Raw genomic sequence first — 11,128 nt, forward strand, 5'->3', positions numbered from 1 at the left:
TATATATACACACATATATATATATATATACTGATCCAAATGCATGTGAACTGAATTAACAATAATGCAATCACATATGGTCTACATTTTCTTTTTTGTTCTTTCTCATTGACCAAACAGAACATAAAAATAATGTTATTATTTTTTCTAAATTTGCAACCATATATGTTAAGTGGGCGTTCGCGTGAAGCAAAATGTCCCTATAAAGTCAAAGAAAGTGGCCGAGTGGAGAAACATAATAATATAAATTAATTAGTTATCTGATTAGATCACTCACTCACTCACTCCTTAATTAAAGCATTGTATTTAGTATATATTCTTATTTACTATAATCACTACTCTTCTACACTCCTTTTTCTTACCATCTCATACCCACTACTAAACTCTTTCCTATATAATAAACATGCACTTGGCCAGAACCATATAGACAAGACAATAATACATTAGAGCGAAATATGGCCTCAAACACTAAGCTCTACTACTGCTGCTCTTCCTCAACCTTCATACTTCTGCTCCTTTCCATTTTCATACAATGTCATTCAGGTATATACATATATACATGTATACGACTATGTGTATATACCCTTTTGTTTTAAATTATTCTAGTTTTAACTTGTGCGTGTATATAGGGAAAAGTGAAGTGCTCAAAGTGAATTATTACGGTGAAAGTTGCCCAAAAGCAGAAGAAATCATAAAGCAAGAGGTGATCAAATTGTACAATGAACATGGAAACACAGCCGTTTCTTGGGTTAGAAATCTCTTCCATGATTGCATGGTCAAGGTGCTACTTCCTCTCTCTTTTATATATGTATATATATAATAGAGAAGACATATAATTGCTAATTATATATACATATGTGTGTATACAGTCATGTGATGCATCTCTATTGCTAGAGACATTGAATGGGATTGAATCTGAGAAGAGATCGGGAAGGAGTTTTGGGATGAGAAACTTCAAATATGTAAACACCATTAAAGCTGCAATTGAAAAAGAATGCCCTCTTACTGTTTCTTGTGCTGATATCGTTGCTCTTTCTGCTAAAGATGGCATTGTCATGGTATATATATACATCTATTCACACATAAATTAATACTCATTTATTTAATACTAACAGCTGAAAATAGATATTTTTTTAATGTTACTATTCTAATAATTAATTAGCTATTCATATATAATTGTGGCATGCATGTGCAGTTAGGAGGACCAAGCATAGAAATGAAAACTGGGAGAAAGGACAGTAAAGAAAGCTATTTGACAATGGTGGAAGACTCCATTCCTAATCATAACGATTCCATTTCTTTAGTGCTTTCACGATTTCAGTCCATTGGAATTGATATTGAAGGCACTGTTGCCCTTTTAGGTATTATTATTATCTATATATATATATATATATACATACATGGTCTAGATGCCGTTTTTACATCTAAAATCTACATCACTAGTGTATATTTTAATTACATTAGTAAGCCACTGAACTATCCCCAGTGGTGAGGGAGGGAGAGATAAGTTGGAATTTTCAGTTTCGAATTTGTGACCTTTGGTTATTTAGGTAGAAACAGTGGCATTATTTGTCCAACATTGTGATCAAAAAAATATTTTTTAACACATGAACATATATACTAGAAAAATTATATTGGCTAGGCTAATCTGATTTATTTTCTTCTTTTTAAGATTGAACTATATTAATTCTATATGGTTTAAAGAACCTTGGATTAAATGGAATGTTTAAGAAAGAAAAGGGGAAAATAGACAAGTGTCTGCCAGTATAGGATTAGGAATTGGGATGTTTCTTTCTACTTTTATAGTTCGTGTATGGTCCATACATACTTGGGAGTTTAAGAGCTTTATGAGCAAATCTACCAAGGAGTGGTTGGCTAGGTTTCTAAAAGACACTTCTTGACTTTTGAAGTGGTAAAAACACTTCTAATATTGAGTTTCCAATGTAATTTGATTTTTAGCTTTAAAAAATTCTATTAGAAGTAACTAGTCCCAACAGATGTTTAGGAAAATATATTTTGGGAAGCAAGTTAAAGTAAAAATTCAAGACCCTAAATAAACTTTATTTAATTATATTTAGTTCATCACTTTATAAACAATCAACATAAAATAAACTCTTATTTAACTTTATAAATAAATAAAATACTTGCGGTAATAAGAAATAGGTTTTTTTTTTAATTCTCATTAGTCCTGTATATGGTAAAAAAAAAATTGAGAGGGGGAACAATGAAAATTTTTATTTAGTATTTTTTTTAGGGGAATATTATTAGTGATTCATAAGCTAGATTTGAAACATAAAAGACAAAGATGGCGTCAAAAGCTGAAAAAAAAAAGAACCTAAATATATTTTTTTTAATAAAAAAAATAGGATCAGATTAGGTTTTTTTTTGGGTTAAACATTTGAGTTTACTTTTACCTGATAAAAAATTAAAAGTGAGCCGACATGAGAAAGATTCATTCTTTTAAGCGTTACAAAAGATAAAGATGTCGTACGTTTTTTTTCTTTTCAGTTTATGTTTAGATAATTCAATTTTGTTAATTATAGGAATATTATATTAAGCACAAATGTCTTCGTACAATTTCGTTGTATTTTATAACTTATTAACTACGGACCAAATAAAAAGGTTATTTTATGGTAGTTTTTTTAAAAAATATAACTCTTTTTTATCATTCACTTATTTTATTAAAAATATATTTGATGTTATTGGTCCATTTACAAAATATATAAATATATAGCAATTTTTTTATGGGAATTTTTCAAAAATATGGCTTTTATACTATCAATGTGCAAAAATATGGGAGTTATACTTTTTTTAATTTGTATGAGAAATTTATTAAAAAAAAAGTTAAAGTATGGAAACACAATTAGTAGCTAACTAAATATATGAAAATATAACTTTTTTTTTATCATAGTTATGTTTTCTTTAATTTTGAAGGTAATTTTATTTTTATTTTTTTCAATTATTTTTTTATTATTTTTTTCCTTACTTGTTTTTTCTTCTATTTTTTTCTACCAATTTTTTCTTTCCATTTTTTTATTATTATTTTTTTATTCATTTATCTATTTTTTTTCTTTCATTTGTATTGTTTATTTTTTCAGTTTTTTTTTCATTCTATTTTTTCTTTATTTTTGTAATTATTATTTTCTCCTTCCATTTTTTTTTTCTTTTTTCACACACATGAGCTTTTTTTTTCATTTTTTTTTTCTTCCATTTTTTTCATTTTTTATACCAATTTTTTCATTCATATTTTTTTCTTTTCATTTTTCCATTATTTGTCTTCTTCTTCTTTTCATTCTTATTTATTTATCTATTTTTTTTTCATTCATCATTTCTTTTGTTTTTTTTTCATATATTTTTTTTCATTTTTGTACTTATTCTTTTTTCATTCTATTTCTTTTTTTTTTCTTTTTTTTTCACACATATATTTTAACATTATATAATTATTCTACTATTTTTTTATTTAATATCTTTTATTATTGTAATATTTTTTATAGTTTTTTCCACTATATGTAAAAAAAATTCAAATCAATTACTATAGCAGTTATAGGAATACCCAAAATTTGGAAAGAAAACTAATAAAAATATGAAAACGTGAATGGGTAACTGGTTACCTGCACATTCTTTGTGTGTATATTTCTGAGGGTAACTGGTTACTTTCACGTTCTGGTGTGTGTATTTATGGTTTCTTTATGGTAACTAGTTACTTATGTTACTAAAATCATAGTTACTTCTTCTTCCTTTTTTAATGAAGTGTTCTTCCATTTTTCCTTCAAATTTGATGTTTCTTTTCATATTTAATATGAGTAACTCGTCATCCCTCTTAGGTAACTGGTTACTCCTCTTATTGCAGAAAGTTACTCATCTCAAGATAACTGATTACCCCTCCTGGTGCATGTTATTTAACCTAGCTTTATGATTTTTTTTTAAGATCAATTAAGTAACTGGTTATCCTACCTAGGATTTGAAAAAAAAACGTACAATCTTAAAAAAATTGTTTATAATAAATAAATAATAATTTTAAAAATAATTCATATTACAAAAAAAATTTGTAAAACAACCAAAGAAAAATTTAATATAAAAAACAAATAACCTAAAAAAATTACAAACATACCCTTCCAAATTTGATTAAGAGTAAAACTATGGCATAAACCAACTTTTATACAAAAATATGGGAAAACAAACTCATAAAAGTGAAAATTCTTAAAAAAAGCCATAGATTAACTTTTTTTGAAAAAAAGCCACATTTTTACATATTCTATTAAAAATCCCATATAAAGTGTAATTTCCTCTTTTCTTATTTATTTTCAATACAGGGGCTCATTCAGTGGGCCGAGTCCATTGCGTGAACCTGGTCCATAGATTGTACCCGACAGTTGATCCGACTTTAGACCCTAACTATGCCGAGTATTTGATGCGCCGTTGCCCAAGCCCAAATCCGGATCCGAACGCGGTGCTATACTCAAGAAACGACCGCGAAACTCCAATGATCCTCGACAACAACTACTTCAAGAACGTTCTAAAACACAAGGGCCTTCTCCTGGTGGATGAACAACTCACTTCTGATCCTTCTACTCTGCCTTTCGTCCAGAAAATGGCTGCCGATAACGACTACTTCCACGACCAGTTCTCCCGTGCTGTACTACTATTGTCCGAGAATAACCCACTTTCCGATGACCTTGGCGAGATCAGAAAAGATTGTCGTTTTGTTAATAAGTGAATACAATAATGTCTCAAAATAATAAAATAAATAATATCTTTTTATGTGGCTAAATTGAATATATAATAAGATTTTATATTTTAAGTACTTACTAAATGTATGTATTATGTATTTTAATGTTACTTTCCTTCCCAAAATATATATATATTTCAATGTTTCATCACTTTATTTTCTTATCTTGTATTAAAATATTATTATTTTCTATTTGGAGTTATTTCAAAATAAATTTTATATTTATGAAAAGTTAGTAAAATATTAAAAGCAATTATAAATTACCAGGAATAACAAAGGTGCTGATCGGGGATGGTTTTTCAATTACTATCCTCATTCTGTAGGTTAATTATATAAGTAAACTCACCTCATTAACTATAGGGGACAGTGCGAGTATTAACCAATAAATAATATAGAATAACTATGGCTATCTGTACCCATTGATAATAATAAAATAAAAGGTAAAACTTCTTGATTAAAAATGATCATCAATTTAATTTTTCATTTTTATAATTTAGGTACGAAAATAAAATAGCATCCTAAATAGTATGAAGTTTATAATCTACTAATCATTCTTTTGAGTAATTAAAAGGGAATTTACTCATTTGGTACCCTATGTTTTTCCAAAGTATCATTTTGGTACCTTCTGTTTTCAATAATGCTCATATGGTACCCTGTATTTTAAAATTATACATATTTAATACCCTAGACTCAGATTTGATAGATAAATTTTGTCAATATGATCAAATTGTCATCAGTTGTATGTAATTAAGTAATTAAATTTAAATTTAGAACTTACATAATTGACAACAGTTTGATTAAATTGGTAAAATTTTATTAATTAAATTTGAGTTTATGGTACCAAATATGTACAATTTTAAAATACAGGGTACCATATGAACATTATTGAAAACAGAGGGTACCAAAATGATACTTTGCAAAAACACAGGGTACCAAATGGTTACCTACCCTAATTAAAATCTAATAATCTTAAAATATTATATATTCAAATTTTTAAGTAAATTATAGTAAAACATAAAACAAATTATTTATTTATTAATATTTCTATAAATATATTATTATTCTACCCTAAAAATTAGTACGGCTTAATCACTTAGTTAGGAGTACAGTTGGCAGATGTATATATGGAAAAAAAACAGAGTAGAACATTTAGCTAATGATGATGTGAGCAGTTTGAGTTAGGATGTGGCAGTACGATATTCAGGTAATCGGAAGGTTGCCTCTTAGGATGACAGTCCAGTTCGAGACATGTAGTGGCTAGATCCCCTTTAGGGCGCTCTAAATATGTTCAGCTCATGGAAACCTAGTCATGACGCATACTGAAGGATCCCAAGAGATTCGGAGACACTCTATACGCTCCTTAATGTCTAGGCTGTATGACACATTTATTGTCTGAGATAGCAGGAGTATAATCTATTAGACAATTGTATCCCTATGTAAATGAGAATTATCTTTATTAAATGTTTACCATATTTATGCACATGGTTACCCAAACCTGTCCATAAAATTCCACTTTAAATATCATGGACAATGGACAAGGAAGGGGACAACATTTTTGTAATACTGAAACTCTGCATAAATTGTGAGAGAATAATAATATTGATTCGTGGACTAGGTGGATTTTAACTACTGAACCACGTAAAATTTTGTGTGTAAGAAAGGGTTCATATAAGTTCATTATAGTTTGCAAATAAGCACTAATACTCTTATTAGATTTCTAAATCTACTGTTGGCGAAAAATCGCATCAACAGTTTGGTGCTTTCGTTGAGAGAAAATTAGTGCTTAATCCTTTACAAGTTTCATTCGATGTTCATCATGGTGGTTACTCGATCGATGTATGACAACAAAATGGAACAGCCTGGTGGGAAAGAGGCGCATTATACAGTCGTTCCTACTGAAAAGGGCTCAGATGTTCAGCAATGTGCTGGGAAGAAAAAGGTGGGCCAAGACGACACTGGGAATTCAGCGTCATGCCCACCAAATCCTAATCGAGAATATCTAACAGCCATCGAGATGGAGAATGCCCAATTAAGGAGCCATCTCGCTAGGGAAAACAGACAGATTGAGGAGGTCCTGGCTCAGTTATCCCCTCTTGCAACCGATGCTAATGTCGGAAAGAGGCAAAGTGGGTCCCATATGTCCCATAGGAATAATCGGTCCAAACCTAGTCATTTTGTCACTTTGAGCTCTGTACCTTCAGAGCGAAATCACCGAAGTGCTCAACCCACCAATCAACACAGGAACCGACATCTGCATGTCAGTCGGTCGGTCAGAACTGCGACCCCCATCTCCGTGTCTTCTGCATAGATTCCCAGGAATACCCATAACAACCCATCAGGGCAAGTTGGGACAAATTCACAGAGACAAAACACCCCAGAGAATCCTCCTGCACCGCAATCAGAACCCCAGGCATAGAGAACACGAGACATCGAGGTGGACCATGAATCCTGATAGCCAGCGTCTGGCCTTTGCGAATTAGGTTGCAAGCCACCATGGTAGCATCATTCACTACCTATCGAAAGTCATTCTCCTTCGAAGGAAGACAAGACAGCGTCTCGTATTGACCCCTAAGGTCTTAGGCCGCTCTATCCTCTTGAATATAGCTGCACAAGGAATGAATTCAGTTAGAAGGGTTAAACAAAAAAATGAACATGATAAGAGAGTTCGCGTACATAATTCAGAAAAGTTGGGAGACTTACAAGGGTGGTTGAAGTATCAATGATTGCAATTCTTGAAATTTGACATAAAGAACTGGTCTTTATAGTCATTTAGGTGGCTGGGGAGGTCAACAACGGAAGCCGAGTTGGGGAACCGAGTGAGGTAGTAAAAGTTGTCACCTCGTCCCTTCTGATCAGGACTGGCCTTGAGGCAGAAGAAGTACATAATATCTGCCGGGGTGGGGACCTCCCATTGTGCCTCAAAAACAGATATTTTAACCCTGCCAAAAGTCGATACGAGTTTGGGGGGAGCTGGAACAGAGCTAGTTCGACATAGTTCAAAAAATCCACGAAGTACTGGTCTAATGGGAGGAAAGCACCTGCCTTCAGGTGCTCATCACTCCAAGCCCCAAAGTCATCTTGAAGGGGGGCGCAACTCCGCTCTCCTTCCAACGTAGGTCGGGTGAGGAGGCCATCAATTCCCATCTCGATCCCATGGCTTAGCAGTATTTTGTTCACTTTCCCCTGCGACGTTGTTCGGGACACAATGTGCTCGACTACAAAAAAACGTTAGGGTCGAAAACAATCTCCCAATCCACCACAAGGTCGAAGTGAGGAATTGGAGATTCCGACGCAATCTGCTTGTCTTTATTCTTGTTCTGAGTAGAGGAGCTCGTGACGTTTTGTTGGGTAACTTATATAGGATCTTTATTTATTTTCATGTAGATCTAATATTAAACAAATTAATTTGAGATAACCTAGAACATGTTTCTAAAATTTAATTCAAAGAGAAACAAAGAATAGAATACTTATAGTATACGCAACGGAATGAAAGAGTCATTCCTTCAGTTTCTCTAACTCTTGAATCATATTTGTCGCAGAGTATAATCAAGAAAATGAACCATTCTTCTAATTTCTTCACAGTCTTCCAATGTATCCTTAGAATCACCTAGACTAGTGTGGGCAATTCTCAACACATGAGATAGATACAGAGAGAAGAAGAGAAATTAATTAAGAGGCTTAGAAAAATGACTTGTGTTTAGAGAGAATCTAAAACTATAAGAAAACCAGTGATTAAACTTGTCTGTCGTCTGTCTTGACTTCTCTCTAAGCACTCCTTTTGTAGACTCAATTAGGCCATTTAATTTAATTAAAAAATCAATAAAATAATAGTCATTTTAAAGCCCTAGGTCGAAATTATCATGGGCTTTAGGCCTGTGAAATTTCCCATTTGATTATAAGCCCATTGGACTTAAAATCAAGGCATGTATTATTTTCTATTGATTTAATTAATTAAATAATTATTTAAATTCTTTATCAAATTAATTATTTATAATTTGAACCTTGATTTAAACTTATTTATTAATTTAGATACCAATTTATCTTAATTAATAAATCTGCCATGATTTCTCTTTTCTTTTAAAAAATATATAACTCTGTGAAACTATCCAAAATTGACCTGGTCAACTTTGATAATTCTAATTGATAATTAAATCAATTAATTGAGACTATCTAGATGATTTTATCCAAGGTACAATGGGGACCATGGGCCTATGAAATCAAGCTCCAATAAGTTATCATAAATCTAACAAATAAATTTACTAACTTATTAATTCATCGTGATTCCACTATAGACTCAGAATTGAACTCTTGAATTCATAGAACACTCTATAACAAATATAGATACGCTATTAATTATCCATTGTTACAACCATAATTGTCACTCAATCCTCTATAGACGGTCTACAATGAGATAGGACTAAAATACTGTTTTACCCTTCATTGTATTTTATCCTTAAAACACTTAGTTCCTTGTAAATAATATTTCAGTAAACTAATTTAATTACTGAAATTGGATCTCTATCACTTAACACCTTGAACCAAACTAAAAGGAAACCATCATTTCACTTCTTCATCAGAAGCTATAGATGTTCATATCTATGATTAACACTCCCACTCAATTATACTACCGAGTTCCCAAGATGTAAGTATGGGCTAGTCCTAGGGTAAGCTGGTAACAAACAAGTCAAATAACTCAAATAATACAACCAGTTAGAATACTAACCACTCAGAATTGAGATTCAATTGACCTATGGTCAACCATACGATATGACTAGAATAGATAATAACATTATGTTTACTTATCTTATCAACTGTCAATATCGGTCCTGCCCGATGTAACAAATACATCCGATCTTATCTACTTTGCTAATGTTCTGGAAAGAACATAACACCGTAATGTGTAAGTAGATCATATTGTAGATTGGCAAGTCAGTGTAAATCATGTGCACTGACTAATCTTAGGACTAACTTATTTTGAACATATAATCATATTTATATTCCATTGTGATTACGTCACTATAAATAAGATTAGCTATATGCTCGGGATTTAATAGAAGTTTATATTAAACAAATAATCATGAAAATAAAACATGTGAGCAAAGTGATTGACCAAGTCAAAAAATGATTCTATTCTTTTATTGATAATAAAATGAGATTACAAAGAATTTGGGTTTTAATTAGGGCATAAAACCCCAACAAACTCCCACTTGCACTAATTGAAACTAATGCCTTAAATCTACTAATCCCATTTCCTTGATATGCTTATCAAATGTAGCTTCTGGTAGTGTCTTTGTAAACGGATCCGCAAGATTGTCTTCAGTTGCAATCTTCATAACCTTCACATCTCCCCTGGCCACATATTCTCGAATAATGTGATACTTCCTTTCTATATGCTTACTCCTCTTATGACTTCGAGGTTCTTTTGAGTTAGCTATCGCTCCTGTATTGTCACAAAACAACACAAGCGGTTTATCCATTTCTGGAATAACACCAAGATCCGAATAGAACTTCTTTAGCCAGACTATTTCCTTAGCTGCTTCTCACGCGGCTATGTACTCAGCCTCCATGGTGGAATCTGAGATTGCAGTCTGCTTTACGCTTCTCCAAATCATAGCTCCACCCCCAAGAGTAAACACCATTCCAGAAGTAGACTTCCTGTCATTGACATCAGTTTGAAAATCTAAATCGGTGTAGCCTACAGGGTTCATAACACCACCCTTGTAGACTAACATATAATCCCCAGTTTGTCTCAAATACTTCAGGATATGCTTAATTGCTATCCAATGTTTCGGTCCTGGGTTTGACTGATACCTGCTCACTACTCCCACTAGTACACAACATGGCATACATTAGACTTCCAACTGCAGATGCGTAAGGAACTTTTCTCATTGCATCTTCCTCTTCAGGAGTCTGGGGAGACTGCTTCTTTGAAAGATGAATTCCATGGCAGGACGGTAGACGCTCTCTCTTGGAATTTGTCATTGAGAAACGTTCAAGAACTTTATCTATGTAAGCTGCTTGAGATAGAGCTAAGAGTTTGTTCTTTCTATCCCTGATGATCTAGATACCTAGAACATAACTCGCTTCGCCCAAATCCTTCATCTGGAATTAAGTGCTCAGCCAATTCTTCACATCTGATAATTTCTTAACATTGTTTCCAATGAGTAAGATATCATCTACATAAAGAACTAGGAATACCACTATTTGATTTTCCTTCAGTTGGTAAACACATGGCTCATCAATATTTTGTTCAAAGCCATAGGTTTTGATTATTTCATCAAACCCAAGATTTCAGGAACGAGAAGCTTGCTTAAGTCCATAGATGGACCTATTCAACTTGCAAACTTTTCCTTCTTGTCCAGATACTTTAAATCCTTCTGGCTGATCCATTTAAATGAC

The 11,128-nt window shown here is 32.2% G+C and overlaps 1 protein-coding gene across 2 annotated transcripts; it reads left to right on the top strand.

The window, feature by feature from the left end:
- The first annotated feature begins 371 nt into the window (after positions 1-371).
- On the top strand, positions 372-4,870 carry LOC133829327 (peroxidase 21). 2 transcript variants are annotated; one of them, XM_062259122.1, is made up of 5 exons: positions 372-543; positions 630-781; positions 870-1,058; positions 1,196-1,361; positions 4,314-4,870. In XM_062259122.1, the coding sequence occupies exons 1-5, from the start codon at positions 456-458 to the stop codon at positions 4,715-4,717; spliced, it is 999 nt and encodes a 332-aa protein (XP_062115106.1). In that variant the 5' UTR covers positions 372-455; the 3' UTR covers positions 4,718-4,870. The 2 variants fall into 2 exon arrangements, with proteins under 2 accessions (XP_062115106.1, XP_062115107.1); XM_062259123.1 differs by having other exon boundaries at positions 4,326-4,870.
- Positions 4,871-11,128: the final 6,258 nt, after the last annotated feature.

The sequence above is a fragment of the Humulus lupulus genome, chromosome 4 (assembly GCF_963169125.1).
Source record: "Humulus lupulus chromosome 4, drHumLupu1.1, whole genome shotgun sequence".
NCBI classification, from domain to species: domain Eukaryota; kingdom Viridiplantae; phylum Streptophyta; class Magnoliopsida; order Rosales; family Cannabaceae; genus Humulus; species Humulus lupulus.